Source organism: Scophthalmus maximus, chromosome 1 (assembly GCF_022379125.1).
Source record: "Scophthalmus maximus strain ysfricsl-2021 chromosome 1, ASM2237912v1, whole genome shotgun sequence".
NCBI classification, from domain to species: Eukaryota; Metazoa; Chordata; class Actinopteri; order Pleuronectiformes; family Scophthalmidae; genus Scophthalmus; species Scophthalmus maximus.
Window position 1 is genome coordinate 25,423,216 of NC_061515.1, and position 17,894 is coordinate 25,441,109.

The following is a 17,894-nucleotide window of genomic DNA, read 5'->3' on the forward strand; positions in this document are numbered from 1 at the left end:
CAAGAAGCTAAGATTACATCGGTCCTGGGATTTGTAGTTTATTATAATAAAAATCAAGTTGAAACAACAACAAGAGAATAACTGGTCCACAAAAAAGGACTTGATGAGTTATTCAAGCAGCGACCAGGGCGGGTAAAATGAAAAAAGTTTTTTTGTTGCCATATTTATATAAATAAATGCTAACGCTGATATTTTTCTAATGCATTTAAAAATCACAAGATAAAGTCATAAACTTGTTTGAGTCCATTCCCCAAATCATAGTTTGTGATACATTTGTTTAGTAAAATTTCACTTTTAGCTCTAAGTCGTAAAAACAGAGACTCAACAATGCAACCATCTTTGAAAGTCTGTTTCTAACAGGAAAGAAAATCAAGCAATTCAAACACAGAGAATGACATCAATTGCTGGTAAGTTAATATTTTGTGATACATCACAGTTATTAAATATGATGTTGTCATAAGAAAGTCAAACATTTTACATTTTCTGTCACAATTATGAAAAAGTGGATGTTGCAACCTAATTACTTGTAATTAAATCATAATACAAAATACTTACAAACTTACAATACAAAATCAGTTTCTCATATGTTTGACATGCGATAGACTGTGCTTGGTGCACTGTGCGAGGTCATCTTATCTTTGGCAGGTCAGTCACTGTCTCTGAGCGTCATAGTCTTAGATTATAGTTAAGACATCTTGATACTGTGCCATTCTGTGTCATAGTCTTAGATTATATTTTAGACATCCTGGTACTAAGGAGCCGATCCATCTGTTTGATGACGACATGATTCTGAGGGTTAAATACATCACTCTGACCGGGATATGGAGGATATTTAGGACATCTTGCACCGACACTTTTTTGATCTTTGTACGAACCAGAAATCCCCTCAATATTGAGCTCCGGTATGAAATGCTTTGGCTAAAGACATCTACGGTTTCCAGCTTCCTGATTCAATTGCATCAGTTTTTCCGTCCCAAGGCCATTCCTACATCCAGAACATGGTGAAACCTCACACCCAGGCCTGTCCACTCCGCTCTGCTACTCCCTCATTGCGAGGGGTGGGCAGCCACCGCTCATCTACGTCCCATCTGTTTTCTGTCCTGGTTCCTCAATGGTGGACATCAGGACAGCAGGAACCCTACAAACAGACTGAAAACCCACCTGTTCAGACTGCAACTTAGTCCATGAGTCATTAAAACAGAAAAAAAACTATTTTTGCCTATTTGATAATTTGTAATAATAATGTACTTGCATGATTCTTGCACTTTTCGGGTAATATTTTCATGTTTCAAGTCACTTATTGAAAGTGTCTTTGGACAAAAGCATCAGCTAGATGAATGCAATGTGATGTAATCTGTCTCTTTTTCACACATGCAGTTCATGAGAAGTCTGCTTTAATACAAAATTACTACTTTGTGACTTCTAACAACGCAGATTGTCATCCGCCTTGACCGTTGAAGCCGCAATACTCCTAAGGTAGCCGTCCTCTAATTCCATCTCCTCATCTCTGGCTGCAGCATCGCCCACAGGTGTAGGCAGGTAGATATTTTCCCATCTCCCCCCAGACTCTGTCTGTGGCTCCAGAGAGGCAGCTGCAACAGCAGCAGCAGCCTCCAGGCCCTGGTTGATGTAACTGGCCTCCTGGCTTGCCTCCAGGACTGGCAGCTCCGACAGAAGACCTTTCAGTGACTCGCCCAGTTCCTCGAAGCCAGGCCTCCGATTCGGCTCCTTATCCCAGCAGCTCCACATGACTTCATAACTGTGTTTAGGATGAGATGGATGCAGGGTGAGTTATGTGTAATGTACTCCATAGCAATGCCTTCAAATCAGCCAATGTCTAAGTGTGCCCCCCCCCCCCCTTTGCAGGTTTCAAATGTTTGAATTGATCACTTCAACCAAAACTATATATTTTATTTCTGGCAGGATGAAAGTATTAGTATCCAGTTTTTTTTCAATTGTGTGAACTTTTCAGACTTTTTATGAAAAATCAGACAAATAGCATCGTTTTGTGAATACGAAATCTGTTTTTGACCCCTTCTAAACCATTCCTATATATCTTTTAACCCCTCTGGAGGGTCCCAAGTCCCACCTTATTATTTGTAGAACATTAGCTTAACTAACAGGGTGGAGAGTGCAAACCTCCGCCAAGGCTAATGCCATATCTCGCCATATTAAAATAAGTGAAAATAAATTCCTGGATCTGCCCATTTGTCCGGATCCTTGCCCCAGCCCTACACAAAATGAGTATAGTGTTTTTTAAATAATCCTGCTGACAGACAGACAGACGGCAATGAAAGCATATCCCTCGTGTGACAATCATTTCCTTTTAATGAAACTTTTGTGGTCTGGTCTACAGTTGATATACAGCAAAATTAATGTCTGTTTTAAGCTCTCCAGCACCACATAATGGACACAGGAAGTGGTGCAAAAACGAAATCTAATTATCTGATCAGGTCTGCGTTTCAAATTCGTGAAACCAACAAAACTTGAATTATTATTGATTGTTAACAGTATTATTAAAACTATTATTGTATAGAATGGGGGTAGGACTGGATAAGCATTTTGCTTCTCCTACTCCTTTTCGGACGGATAATGTTTATTATATTGTGAAAGGCTGTGATGTACACAGCAGGCATATATATTTTTTTGATTCTTTTTTCATATAAATATATATTCACATATATATATTATTTATATATTTTTTTAAATGTTTGAAATAATGTATTTCAATTTAATTCGTACAAAAAACGTACAAAGTGTACGTTTGTTTGATAGTTAGCAGAATTATGCAAAAACTCTTCAACCGATTCCCATGAAATATTGGGGAAGGATGGGGCACGACCCAAGTGAGAACCCATTACATTTTTGGAGTAAAACTGGATACACGGGCAGATACAGAGTTTCTTTCTTGAACATGACGAGACGTGTGTGTTAGTGCCTTGTAGTTTGATCATGATTCATTTTGTCACGCTCATTCAAGACATACTTTGAGCCTCCTTAATGTTCTTAACATTCTATCAAAAGTAGACATGTCACATTTGAACGTCGAAATCAATTTACACAAAGTTGTTGTTTAAGATATCTCCACTGTTTAAGTGGCTCTGCCCACTAGCAGCTCCAGCTGTCTGCACAGGTTATTGAAACTCATCCAAACACAAAAGAAGAAATGTGCCTGAAGGAGCAGAGGAACTCACAGTGCTTGGTCACACTCCTCTGGTGGTTTGAGCCTGTGTCCCGACAGCAGCAGGTCCAGCAGCTCATGGTTATGGACTCCGGGATAAGGAGTCCTCCCCCGGGACACAATCTCCCACATGGTCACCCCGAACGACCACTGGGAGGACAAGGACACAAACGAATCTCTGTAGCCTTTGTTAATTTGAGAGATTATTCATATTTAATTGTGAATATTAAAGACAGTGGCAAATTGGCTAGTACGTGCAAGACGACATGGTGTTCAACACAGCAGCAACATGTTGAAATGCATGTTTTGTCAGGGCTGAATGTGAGCTACACTGTGCTTTTATTTTCCAAAATACTTTATTGGAAACAAACAAACAAACAAAAACACTTATGTTGATGTCCAAGCTCATATCACTCCCCACCACCCAAGTCTATTTGCTGCAAGTGCGACCCACGAAGAAGCCGGGGGTCACACGAAAAGTATCAAAATCAAATTCCATCTATATATGAAAGTATGGGGAAAGAAGCTGTAATTGTTTTATTTGTTGGATTCATGAATTAATAACCCAAATCTCTGATTTGGATTCCTTGCTGAATATTTAAAAAAAAATGAAGGATTTGAAATCATAGTAGTGTAAATTCTGACATTCACACCTTATATCTACTTCCAAAGCTGTTTATCATGTGACTTTGTGAAGAGGGGCCTTAAAATCTCTAAATGGTAGAGTGAACTCACCACATCACTCTTGGAGGTGTACACAGACTCAGACAGGCTCTCCATGGCCAGCCACTTGATTGGCACACGGATACCGACTTTCTGACGATAGTAATTGCTGCTGTAGATTTTCTTGGACATGCCAAAGTCAGCCACATACACCCTCATATCATCACCCAGCCTGTGGGATAGAAATTGCATTGCATTAGCATGTACTCTTCCTCTCGAATCAGATTTAGTTTGAACACACGCACACACACGCACACACACATGCACGCACGCACGCACGCACGCACGCACGCACGCACGCACGCACTCACACACACACACACACACGTGTCTCCTGAGGTCGTCTGCAGCAGTCACTGAAACTTCCTTTCGAGATTCAAGCCATGGTTGAATACCAATCGCTGAAGACAGAGACACAGTCAGATACAAACAAGGAGGCCTTGATGTCAAGGCCCGCCCCCCTGCCGTTATGGTGTCCTCCTCAGTGTCTCCCTCTGATGGACTCACATGCAGTTGCGTGCAGCCAAGTCTCGGTGCAGAAACCCCCGTGAGCTCAGATAGCTCATCCCCGCTGCGATGTCGATCATGAAGCGCAGGAGACTCTGACAGGGCACAAACTGAAAGGGAGGGCAGAGGGGGGTGTGTTCTGTCGTTCCTTTGAAAGAAAATGTGCAGCAGGTTGTGTGAGCATTATTAGTGGAGGTGTTGGTGGTGATAAAAGGAATGATGGATGCAGAGCCGGCCCTTGCCTAAATGGGGCCCTAAGCAGCCCCTGGTGGCCATGGGGGCACTAAGCAGCCGCTTAGTTCGCTTATGCCTCGGGCCGGCCCTGGAAGGATGTAAGGAAGGATGTATGATGTAATGTAAAAAAAAAAGAAGCTCAACAGCAGCATTCTTTCTGAGCTTTTGTCTATTTTCCTTCAGTTTTTGGTGATAATGTTAACTTCACTTCACACCTGGGTTACAGTGTGCTTCTCATCTCTTGCCAGACATTGTTCACTAAAATACATTAAATAGTAAATACATTAAGTTTATGGTGCAAATCAAAGGATTTGAGATGGTTGATGAATGGTCACATCGTGAAAGCATTAGGAGGACAGCAGAGAGAAAAACATGGTACAAATCTAATTCTACGTCCACACATATGATTTTAATTTTTCAAATGATTTCCTCCCAGACGGATGTTTTAGCTCCATATCAGTAATAATTTCTCGTCCTTACTAACCACTCACGCAACACTGGGCATGTGTGTGCTGCTGTAAACCGGAAGCAGAGTTGTCTACTCTGCAGTTTGTCGTCTAGGCTTGCAGAAAATACTACAAATGAGGAACAAGAATGGTGCAAAGTAAAAACCCAGGGGTTTATTTTCCAAGGCAATGGTGAACTGTTGGTGTTAGCAACACTCTTTAATCCGCGTTTCCTTAACGACTGTTAGACAAGTTGGGACTGACCCAATGTGACCCAATCCCAATCAGGGAGCGAACACTGTTGTTGTGTGTCATCGCTTCCAGAAGTCTCTGTTCCTGCCTGTCAAGAATAAAACCCAAACCCTTGGTTTTTAAATTTAAGGGGCAGCTTGAAGACTCTGTGTAGTGTGGACAGCAGGTGTGAATGTTGCAAAGTCATGCATTTTAAAAATTAAAACATATTAGTGTGGATGTAGCCTAAAGCCCCATTAGAGGGGCCACATTTAGACAATAGCTGTTCATATTAGTTGTTACCTGAGTGCAGTGTTATTATAACAACCAGAACGAATAAGCAAACCTATGAAACAAGACTGCAGTTGTTCTTGATGCTCTCTATCATGAGGGAGTGAACTTATCTCATGTATTTTTCTCTGGGCTCCAGGAGTCAAATCTCCAAAAATGTCCGAGTGTGTGTTTCCATCGATATAAGCATTTGTTTAATGGCATGCGATAATATGCCCCATGTACAGTATACTATGTGCATGCACGTGCTGACTGAAACTCACCATAGGAATATCACCATAGCGTGTAGCAATGAGGAAGCGGCGCAGGTCTCCGTGTTTCATGTATGGCAGGATGACCAGAGGAACAGGCAGAGGAGAGTCCTGCTCCCTCTGTAGAGTGACCGCTGCAGGACAAACACACACACACGCACACACACACACACACACACACACACACACACACACACACACATATCTTACCGCGTCGTTGCCATGGCAGCAAACACGAGATTTGTGATTTGGCGCTATACAAATAAAACTGAATTGAATTGAAAGCTATCCTGAGTCTGTGCAGAGTGCCTCTACATCCACACACAAACAAACATCTCATTTACTCTTTATGCAAATGACAATGTAAGTAGCAACACCGCCTGTTTAGGGTCAAGGGTTAGGGGGTAGGGGTAGGCGATACAGCTGACCCTAGTGACGCAGTTTTGCCAAAATGCCAGCTTTGTGGTAAAACGTGACTAAGGCTGACGTAATGAACTACTGATTTATCTAAAAAAATGTAACATGTTGTCCATGTGTCTAAAAAGACACAGAGAGGGACAATGTCTTTTTGCCTCAAATGTATTACAAATCAGTTTTAAATCAGTTTAATGACAGCGCGACACTTTGGTTCAAGTTTGGTTCAAGTTAGTCAGGAGAACATGATGGATTTCTTTAAAATGAGAACTCTTTTAAGGAGAACAATTGTGACTGTTGGTCGGGAACAGGAAACAAACAGCTGTCTGCCTTGCGTCTTGCACGTTTCTAGCTGCAATCATTTGGAGATTGGACTTTTTCCTCACTGCGAGCACGACCACGCACACTAGACAAACTCGCTTGTATTTTTGTCCAACAAAAAACCCCAATTTCTCTTGGAAAGTGTTACATTTCGCATCCGATTCACTTGACATCAGCCAACAGGCATGATGCTTGTCAGCAATGACACGTACCAGCTACACCTTCGTTCTGCCCGACTGTGACCTGACGGGCATTTTAGGTCCTTTTCTTTTCACGGAAAAAAGCGTAATTGCTACCAGGATGGATAGCAATTTCCTGCCTCCTCCCCCCGTGACCCCCAGAGGATAAGTAGTATATCTGACGGATGGACGCGTCATTTTCCAGTCCAATGGAAAACATCGGACAGTTAAGCATCTGTGCAGTTCGTGAAGGGATATGACTTACCAAGAAGTCTGACGACATTTTCATGATCAAAGTGCCTCATGATCTCGGCCTCTCTCAAGAACTCATGCAAGTCTTCCTGGCTGTGAATTCCGACTGGGCGTGTATGACAGGAAACAAATTAAAAAAAACTTGGAACAAGTACAGTAGAGTTTGAATGGAAGCGGGTGGAACACACCTCTCATGGTCTTCACAGCCACCCTGATGTCCACGCCTTCATCCCGTTCAAAAATCCCTTCATAGACTGAGCCGAACTCTCCTTCAAAAACAGGACATAAAACATAAAATCATGGCCTGCTCATCACCACCAGTGGAGAATGATAATAATAATCTGCATTTGCATCAGATACCGTTCACTAATTCATTTTCCAGAAGGGTTCGAAGTGATTTTATAACTGAACAGACGTGTTAGTCAGCCAACTTTGTCACCATTGCGGTGATGCTGGTGGTTGTTCATGGTGGCGTGGGGTCCATTACACTCAGGAGGTAGAGAGGGTCGTCCACTGATTTGGCAATTTGTGAAGCATGGTAAAAAGTCAGACGCACTAAACATTGATCTATATATTCAACTATTTCAGACTTGTGTTTTCCGGAATCTCCTTTTTCCACTCGAATCAGAAGCAACATATTAAGTTTTGTTAAAGTTTTGCCTTGTTAGATCAAATTAGCTGACATCTGTTGGTTCTGTTGGTCCTGAACATTAATCGTGCACTGCAGACTCTTTCAATATGAGCGTAGTTGCCAATTCTGCTGTTATTTTACCTCCTTTGAGTTTTGCCTTCCAGTTTCACTTTTGTCTCATTAATTCACTGGTCCCCAGTGCATTTACGGCCAATTGTGTTTCCCCTTGTCAGTTGTCGGTTTTCCAGCACCTCCTCCCTTCCTTGTGTGTGTGTGTGTGTGTGTGTGTGTGTGTGTGTGTTCTGTGTGCACGTCATGTGTGCATGTGAATGGGTGAGTGTGTGTGCTTGTGTGTGTGGGTGTAATTAAGGAGGGGCTCAACACTGGCACCTGGAGTAACGGTGGTAGATCATCGGCCGCGAAGCTCTTTTTAGTGACTTCCTGTGACTTTCCTTAACGTGTTAAGTTTTTCCCAGTGTGCAGAACCTGGTGTGGAATCCAGACGAGCCCTGCACCACCTCATTCTCCAGGCCAGCGCTCACCCGCTGGTTCTCCACCTGTGCGGCCTCACCGCCGCCGCCGCGCTCACCAGCCAGCCCGTGGCCATCATTCACCGGCCCGCCTCTGCTCAATATTCCAACATGGCAATAAACCTTCTCCTTTCCCATCCCTACGTCTGTGTCCACACCGTCTGATCCAAACTCCAAAAACCGGCCAGATGAAAAACAATCATCAACATGTCTGAACATAATGTCACAACGACGTGCTTCTTGCTTGTGTTCCCTGTGTTTTCCTTTTGACCCCTTTCCTTGAGTTTTGGATTTCCTGCCGCTCACCTGTGGATTGGTTTGCCTGTTTGTCTGCTCTCCTCTAGTTTTTGACTCTTGCCTTGTCCCTTTTCGTTTATATGAAATCCCTGAACTGGATAAGCTCTGCCTGGACGACTGCACGGTCCTTCCCTCGCGTTCGCTCGACAGCATCCCTCAGTATACTGGGCTGCTTTGTCAACGCAGGTATGGGTCCATGTTGTTGTGCGAGCAGAAGAGGCAGGTGTCAGTCATCTGCAGTATTCCACCCTAGTGAGAGTTTGATTGGGGAGGAATCATGAACTGACCTTTGCCAAGCTCCTTCCCCAGGGTCAGCTTGTTTCTCTCTACCAGGACCTCTTTCAGACTGAGTAGCAGGCTGCCACTGAACCCCTCCAGCATCTGGGCCATGCCCTCCACCCCTGAAACACCAAACAAAATCAAAGGGTTCACTTTCCAAATGTAAAAATAGAAGCCACTCATCCTGTAAACATGATGTTGTCATCATCCCTCACCCCCACGGTGTTATCTCTGTTCCCACCCCTCCCTTATGCTTCTTTTGTTTCCATGTCCGTCTCTGTGTTTGTGGCGATTCCGTTTCCTCCTCACACCAATTCCAATTATTACAATCTCCTCATCCACTCCACCTGAAGTCTGCTGCGGTAAAGCCTCGCTTCTTCACCCGCTCCTCACAAAGTGTAGCCACCCCACACAGACACTACGGTAAACCTTTAGCTGTTATTTCATTGTGCCTCGAGTGTGATCGTACTCGGTAAGTGTGGAATCTGCGGGTCCACTACACCCTTGGTGGTAATGTACGACCACACGGGCATATTATTGAAGGTCAACGAATATGAAATGAAAGATGAGGAGGTGTTGACCCATCATTGTTCATGAATATGTCACTTACCCTCGGCCTGCTGCGGTTGTGCAGCCTCCACCACCTGCAGAGGTCGGTAGGAAAGTTCAGCATCCATTGGCAAAAGCTCAATTTCTTGCTCTGACCTGTCGGACAAATATGATTGTCATATTAGAAGTATAGTGAGTGTCATGTACAAAAGATAAAAAATTAAAAGAATAATAATAAAAGTTTTTGCCGTTGAAACAAATACCCAAGTCCCACAATTAAGTTTTTAACACAACAACTGGCGACGGAAATTAACTTTTTCGTCAAGTTGCTTTGGTATACAATGATATCTTGACAATAACTGGAAATAATAAGTACCATGCCAACCTCAGCATCATTACAGCTGGAAACATGCAGCTTGAACTGAAAGAGTTTCAAGGACAAAAGTTCTCGGATCAAATTAACAATAGTCAAGAAGCCGTTTCCTCACAAAAAATAATTTGTGAAGGAGCTTTGCCGCTGCTGCGGAGCTGCCAGAACCAGACAACGTCAGACTGTTTCCAAGTGTCCGTTTGTCTTTAGGAACCATTGTCGCAGAGCAGATTACTGATCTGGTACAAGATACGGAAAAAAACACTGAAGGCCGCCACAACTAATGTGATCCTCTCTGACCTTTGATTAAATTACAAACATGGCAAATGCAGACCAACTAGACATCTTTGTGTGTGTTGACTTTGTTTGAAACGAGGGAGGAATTACTGTCTTTGAAGATCCATGAATTATTCCACGGGAAACCAGTGGAGATGTCAAAAAATGCCATCTGGCAATGTTAAAGACAGTGATAAACAAAAATCTACAGATCCCTCCCTTTGTCTGAATCCGTGTTGTTGTAATTACTAGTACTAGTAGCAGTTGTAGCATGGTAGAAATAGTATCCAAGGTAAAATGTACGAAAGGTCTAGCAACACTTTACATATGAGCTTTTGGAAAATGGCGACATGATTAAATAAGACAACGACAAGGCCATGAAACAGTGGCGTAAGAACCTTTTACCGGAGTTTAGTGTAGATCCCCCGCAGGATGCACACGGCTATAGGGATGACAGCTATGAGCAGTAGGCTCCCGAATAAAACACCAACTGCAAGCCATACGTAGAAGCGCCTGTGGTGCTGAGGGGCTGGCGTGGATTCATGCTCTGAGTTGTTTAAGCCGGGAGCCACAGTGATCACCGCAGAGGGAGTCTTCCCTGTAAGAAATATAAAGCCTTTTTTTTTTACACGGCTCAGAAATTAGGAGGAATTTGACATTCTATTGACTTAGAGTGACAAATCCACAAAGAATCAAACAAGTACTAGCCGTTAGTAGTAGTAGAAGTAGCACACGTAGTATCCAAGATAAACATGCAGGTTGTGGTGTCCATGGACATGTATTCACCAAATTGTCAAGACAAGACACTGAACCCGGCTGCTGCTGCTGTGCATGTGAAAGCGCGATAAATAGCAGCGCTGTATGAATACGTGGGAATGGGGGAATGTGACTTCTAGTGTAAAGCACTTGGAGTGGGTGACAACACAATAAAGTACTATATTCATACATAATATATAAAATAAGTACTTTTAAAGTACCTTTTTGCGTCACTGTGGCCACAGAGTAGCGTTTACAGGACGAGCATCAATAGGCGGAGAAGAGTTATGAAGTACAAGGAAGACTGTGGCAGCATAATCCGTGGTTCTATTACATACATCTATGAATGGTGACAGTGGCGGTGGATGCAGGCGGCGCCCGCTGCATGCTGGACACATCATTCCAGGCATGCACTGAGAGTCTGTAGTCACACTGTGGGTTTAGTCCGGCGATGTTGACCGAGGTGCTGGTGAGCCCCGATGAGCCTGGGAGGAAAACAACGTTGTCCCCGCACGCCTCCCACTGACCGCCAGTCTCTGCGTCCTTCTCACACTTGACGCCGTACGTCACTTCCTGTCTGCCTCCCCGGTCGAGAGGTGGATCCCACGTCACTGTCAGCGCCGAGTCGTTATTGTGATGATGTGCTGTGAGGTTCACGGGAGCAGAGGGCGGCTCTGTGGGGAGCAAAGACGTGCTTGTTGTCAAAAATCCAGTCCAACGTGTTATTACATGGGTCTACATGTAGAAGATTGATGAACAGTGTGGCATTTATTGCAGTTTTTATGAACAATCTGTATAATATCATAAGAGCAGAAATGGAAATCAGGCTCAAAGTCAAATTCTTTTTTACATTGAAGGGAAAGTTTTTCTATATTGTCATGTGATTACAGTGTTTTTTAAAATTAGCTTCCTTATCACATAATGATGACACAAAGAAATATCAGACAAGTGACAAAAGACAAAAGTTATTTCGGATACTGCCGGTTTAAAAACTCAACAAGTTTAATGTCCAAACCAATAGACTACTTTCATCATAGAACGACACCTGTTGATTCCCGGTGAACCCGCTCAGTGTCTTACTGGTGCAGCTGAGGTCAACAGAGTCAGTGGGCAGGCGGCTGTAACCCTGCAGGCAGTCACATCGCTCCGATCCCTCCCGGCGTGTCCGGGAATTCGCTGGGCACAGCCGGCATCCTGCACTGTCATTGGCCGGTTTGTAGTAGCCCATCATGCACGCTGGTGGAATAGAAATTGACATTGTTTGGTTTGTTAAAAGTTTTTGTTTTCCTTTGTCAAAGGGTCTGATGAGGTTAATGCATTTGTCTGGTCCCGACATGCTCATGATTTTTAAAAACATTTTTAAAGTAGCACCACAATCCAGCAACATACAGTCACAAAACTTTCCATGTGTGTAGTGGTGTTGGCTGAATTTGAAAATGCTGTGGTCTGAGTGTGGTCATGTAATAATGTAATACAGACTACTCAATACTCGTGGGTCAGAACCGCAAACTGCTGACGGGTGTTGAGGCTGGTGTCCTCCCATTGCATGATGGTCTCTGATCCTGATCCAGATATATCAAAAATGTGAGAGTTTAAACTGATATATCAGTTTTGTTTTTTTAAATAACTTTGACTGACTTACATCGTGGCAGGGACATTTTACATTCAAAATATCCTGCTGTGACATGTCTTGTTGTTTATTGGCCGAACATCCAGGGTTCATCAATCCTGATATATTGGCAAAAACCTCAAGGGAATCAGAAGAAACAGAAATGTTTTCGCCCCAGGTTCCTCTAACACATTATTTTTGCTACGGCGATGCATTGCACAGGGCAACGTGTCAAAAATAAACAAAGGGAAGAGGATGTGAAAGTCGTGAGTAATGAGTCTAGATGAGGTTGGTCAAGAAACTCAGCTGGGAAACGTTTTCCTCAGAAGCTGTTACCTCATTTCACAACAAAGGGCAGAAAAATGGGGAAAAATAGCTTTGTCCAGGGCAACTCATTATTTCGTTCTGTTTTGTCTTTTTTTGTTTTACTTTCAGCCTGTTCTCAGTTGAGCCACCTCAACTCTGTCGAAGGAAAGAGCAGCAGTGTTCAATACATCACAATCACAACCACTATTTTCAACATCAGGGATATCACGACATATACAATTTTTTTTACTATATATAATTTATTATATATATATATATATAATATTATATATAGTAAAAATATATATATAGCAAAAAAATAATTAAATTTAATTAAAAAAATTTAATTGTGGTATTCTATCTTCAATCTCAGAAGTCTTTTTATATTTCTCAATAAATCACAAATGAGGTTCACATTTTACACACATACTCAAAGGGTATGTGTGTTAAATGTAAAGATTCATTTAATATGCGTATGTAATGCTTATTGGTTATCAAGAAAGGCTGCTATATCAAATACAAGTGTAAAGTTACCTCTGAAAAGTAAACCCAAAAATCATCATGTCTGCGTACCTTGACAGATGTCATCCATGGCCTGATGCCCAGGTTCACAGGTACATCCCCCCTGCAGTGGCCCCCAAACTCCATCGGAATCACACTCTCTAACCGGCAGAGAAACCTCCACAGCTCCTTTCACACAGGCGCCTGTCAGCGGCCCGGACCCGGCCCCGGTCCTTCCAAACAAGGCCAGATGGGCCACAGCGTCCGGGCACCTCCTGTAGTACAATCTGAGGGACGTTAAGAACACACACGTCCCTGAGTATGAGAAGGCGAGCTGGAAGCCTCTGCGGCTGACTGAGCCCAGGCTCAGGGCCAGGCTGCGGTTGAGATAGCTGGATATTTGGCTCGGAGGGACCGTGCCAGGGATGAGCTTAGAGGTCTGGATTTCCAGAATTGTCCACCTATTCTGAAACATTCCGATGGGCGTGTCTGTGTCAAAGAGATGAACTCCCAGTGGGCCGAGCTGACCGGGGGGCTCTTCTTCTTGGGCAAATGTTAAGTCCATTAGTAGATTGTGAGCTTCTTCACGCTCCATCCAGTGGCTTAAAATAGTTCTTGTCATTCTTCTGCCACAAGCTTGGAGCACAGGCACTGGATTCTGTGCACCAAGTCTCAGCTGAATTTCAGTCCACTGCAGGGATAGGAGGAAAACCAAAATGAATGAACAGCAACTTATCAAGTTAAGATACAGGAGCCCCTAAAAATCCGGATTAGGCACAGCAACCCTCCAAGACTAAACCTTTGGAAGACACTACTGGAATAATTAAAATATACCTATGTATATTTCATATATGTTATAATGTGATCATGATTAAATTAGTCGAAGCCATTTTAATCATCTCGTCTAGTCCCATGACTGAACTGAGCAGTGTGTATATAGTAGTTGGCAATTCGTTTTTGGAAACTTGATCAGGGTCAAATTTCATATAGGAACAGATTCATGGTTTAAGACACAAGTCAGGCTCCCGAAGCTTGAACGCTTTCCTAAAAGACACAGGCTTCCTTACAACAGGTCATAAACCATTCTAAATTGCTTGGATCTGTTGATTAAGTGTGTGGACCATGAGGGATACTGGTTTCTTGGTACATTTTGTAGTGTATTTGATATGTAGTTGAATTAAATCAGCCAGACCACAAACAAAAACAAAGAAGTCATTATGCGACTGTTATTGACGTGTCTGCCGTCACACATTTGTCATGGACTGCAAAAAGCACCTTATATAATAACATCATACATTTCTTCATTTCTGCATATATCCTTAATATAATTGTTTAGTCTCTGAGGACGTTTTTTCTTTACTGTATTCCCTCGCTTTTGAGGAATAATGAATGATAAGAAGAGTAGAACAAACATTTTTCAATTAAAACAATATTTTTGAAATAATGAAGTACACTGTATTTTTCTGGTAAATGATGCAAGCCTTATTATGAAATACTTAGACTTACCTCTCGGCGTGGGTCGGACGTCCACATCAGTCTGGCCCGTTTGTCGGAATTGAAAATCTCCACTGAACAGAGGAGAGGAGAGAAAGTCAACACTAGTACTGTGCTGAATCGCGCTGGGCTGTCTACAACAGAGACTTTTCTTCTTTTACTGTCTGAGCAGAAATTTCGAGCAGAACACACACAAGTCGACCTTTAAGCCAGAGCTGTGTTAACTCAGCTGCTCATATATTATGATGCAGTGTGACATGTTAACAGACTCGACAGTGCATGGGGTAGGTCAAATTAGCTCCACTTTAAAATGTTACACTGATGTGTCAATAGTAATAACCAACAAAGTTTTTTTTACTTCTGATATTCTGAGCACATTTTAATGCTTATGTAACTTTAACAGTTATGAATGCAGGATTTAAATATATATATATATATTTACTTACACTTTGTGCAAATATCATATTCATAGTATTTCTGAACAGAAAACTGAGACAGTTTTCCATCCAAATAAACTCAACCTGAGGGGACGATTACTACAGTTATATAAACATGTGTAATATACAGTGTTTTAATTTACTGCTAGTGAATTCATGTGAATTATCCTATCCGGGCAAACTTACTGATAACCACCTGGAATGTGCTTAGAGTTTGAATATGATATACCATCACATGAGCATCTTAAACTTTTACATTATTTCAATAACAACTTTTTTTTTTCCATCCTGAATGTGAAACACCTGAGTACTCACCCTCCTCTGCTTGATATTGTGTACCACTGCCAGCTTCCCACGTCCAGGTCCACAATAGGAATACAGTCACGGACCACAGTGTACTGTCACACACAGCCATGTTTTAATCTCTTATCATTACCCACTGCCGCCAGTTCGTACTGTGTTTACATACACCCATTACAAGAATGTTGTAATTGAGCTGCTGAACTGAACCTTTCCTCCTCTGGATGATATGCCCACGCCTTCTGCTTCTTTTGAGAAAACAGTGAAACAGAAACCCCTGTCTGCAACAGGAAAACCAAAAAAATAATTATGGACTCTTTTTTCTTTTCTTTTTTTTGTGGACTGTTATTCATGCTTTAATTACCTCTTGTGGACTTTGGTTTGTATATTGAATTATTTCCTTGATTACTTTTCCTTGTGTAGCTGTTTTGTTTGTTTCTTGATCGTTTTTATTTCCATGACAATCCACATCCTGCATTTGGGTCCTGCCTCTTTGCCACGACTGTGACAAATTTATAATTCATAATGCTGCAATTGAATACCTTGAAAACCAAACGCTGTTGCGCATAATATATCTATGTAAGAATGGTTCAAATAGTGAATGATCCAATAACCCAAAGGTAAGTGTGAGTACCACTGGGAAAAAATGACCAATGTCCAGTCGGACCGCTTATTGCATGTCATTTAGCAGCTAAACAGCGTGAGATTTCCCTCAGGGGGTGGTGGAGACCAAACCCAGAGCTCAAAAAGGAGATCGAATGTTGGACTTACATTAAGCAGGTGGACTCAAATGTGACCAATGTTATGAAAAACTATGTTCAGTTTAGTTGTTGCAACCATTTCAGAATAATCTACTGCTGTTTTTTTTTAATTGTTTTTTTATCGAGGTCAAAAAGTCATTTTTCATGTCCGGTATTGTGCAAGATTATCTCACTTCCTCCCTTTCGTAGAAATGTTGACATTGGGTTTTCCACTGAAATTTTAATCTATTTTAAAGGGCAATTATTAATCATCCATGAATTTTCGGGCAGGACGTTTGTGCAGGACCTTTAAAGATGTCTACAATCTGAGATTTTATCAATCTGCAACATTTAAGATTTCAAGCACAACATGCAAAGTAATTACCCTGTAGTTATGGTGTAATTTTTTTAATGCTAACAACATACAGGTACCAGTGCAGTATACTACTTTGTAGTTGCAAAATAAGGTATGGAATAAGTGGGCAAAAATTTGGGATCTTACAAATGAGTACCTACTCTATTATCACAGGGTAATAATTTAAAGAGAGTTTATAATGTAGTTATTTGAACATTTTGATACTGTTCCCCCTCTTTATCTTCTTTATGTAAAAGGTCTAACACTGCATCCTGTTGGGTTGAAATGGAAAACACACATCCCGGGAATGTATCTGAGCAATTTATCAGCCAGCCTACAGCAACTGCAATTTTGAAGTGTTTAGTTTCTCCAATATACCTGTTGGTACATTCCTCGCTTCATTGGACTTCACAGTTGCTTTTCTGTGTGTAAATGGATTATATTTATATAGTGCTTTTCTAGTCTAATTGACCACTCACAGCACAAGTCACATTCATATCTACTGTGCCTATTCTGTCTCATTCATACACAGCCAGAAGAGCCGCCAGAGGCAATTCAGTGTTATGTCTCTTGTCCAAGGACACATCCGCATGCGGACCGGCGGAAACTGGGATCAAACCGCCGACCTCCAGATTAGAGGACGACCAACTCTACCTCCTGCCGCCAATGTATATATGTGTGTGTGGTGTGTGTCTTTGGGGTGAACCAGTCTTTGTCTTAATGTGTGACTCATGGGTTTGAAAAACACAGGGATATGATGCTTGTTAAAGATCCACCTGAGATTTGCTGATACTCCAGACACATTTGGGATCACAGTTGTTGTTGTTGTCGCCTGTGCTCCTTCTACTGGCCTCGGGCCCCCGCGGGTACATTGTCAGCTCTGGGTTGCAGAGTTCTGATTCCGACTCCCAGCTGGGTTTGACCACAACTCAGTTAGTGTCATGATTCTACCCCCTCCAACTCTGTCGGCGGCTGCGGGGTCTCCTTTTTCAGTGTTCTGTTGTTCGTGTTTTGATCTGTTATTGTGGATTCATCCCTTGTTTCTTGTATTTAGTTTTCTAATTCCTGTTTTTACTTTGTAGCTCCTTCCTTCGCGCTGCGTCACTTCCTTTTCCTGTCTTGTTTCTGTTCACTTTACTTTTTCCTGCGTCTCCTGCCCCTCTTCACGGTCTACCTCCTCCCTCATCAAAGCACACTTCTTCTGTCATGCAGATAAATGAGAAGCTCTGCTTTTTTTTCTCTCACTCAGAGCAACAGTCGGTGGTTCTGCAGCCATCTTGTTTCTCACCTCTTTCTTCTTAGTGATGCTGTCACGCTCCCAATTCTCAAGAGATTCATTTGATGAGAAACACGTTATTTAACATTGATAGCTTTACAACACGTACACCTGCAATAAATCCAAATTATCTTTGAAAGTTCGCCCTGCTACAGATG

At 42.3% G+C, this 17,894-nt stretch overlaps 1 protein-coding gene across 2 annotated transcripts; it reads right to left on the reverse strand.

Annotated features, from left to right (window-relative positions):
* Window positions 1-1,204: 1,204 nt before the first annotated feature.
* Window positions 1,205-15,610, reverse strand: si:ch73-40a2.1 (tyrosine-protein kinase receptor TYRO3). 2 transcript variants are annotated; one of them, XM_035629748.2, is made up of 15 exons: window positions 15,381-15,609; window positions 14,641-14,702; window positions 13,207-13,825; window positions 11,799-11,954; window positions 11,057-11,392; window positions 10,368-10,560; window positions 9,378-9,472; window positions 8,776-8,889; window positions 7,219-7,299; window positions 7,044-7,136; window positions 5,877-5,998; window positions 4,412-4,521; window positions 3,917-4,076; window positions 3,195-3,331; window positions 1,205-1,759 (listed from the first exon to the last, which is right to left on the reverse strand). In XM_035629748.2, exons 1-15 carry the CDS (start codon window positions 15,478-15,480, stop codon window positions 1,423-1,425), a joined length of 2,715 nt encoding a protein of 904 aa, XP_035485641.2. In that variant the 5' UTR covers window positions 15,481-15,609; the 3' UTR covers window positions 1,205-1,422. The 2 variants fall into 2 exon arrangements, with proteins under 2 accessions (XP_035485641.2, XP_035485650.2); XM_035629757.2 differs by lacking the exon at window positions 7,044-7,136 and having other exon boundaries at window positions 15,381-15,610.
* Between the last annotated feature and the right edge of the window lie 2,284 nt (window positions 15,611-17,894).

Bases quoted from the DNA above. Each gene is read 5' to 3' on its own strand.
- si:ch73-40a2.1 (XM_035629748.2), bottom strand. From the start codon at position 15,480: ATGGCTGTGTGTGACAGTACACTGTGGTCCGTGACTGTATTCCTATTG. The intron at 7,300-8,775 runs GTCAGTTCATGA...CTGTTTTTGAAG, and splicing joins GGGGAAGGAGCTTGGCAAAG to GAGAGTTCGGCTCAGTCTAT. The intron at 3,332-3,916 runs GTGAGTTCACTC...TTGTCCTCCCAG, and splicing joins ACACCTCCAAGAGTGATGTG to TGGTCGTTCGGGGTGACCAT.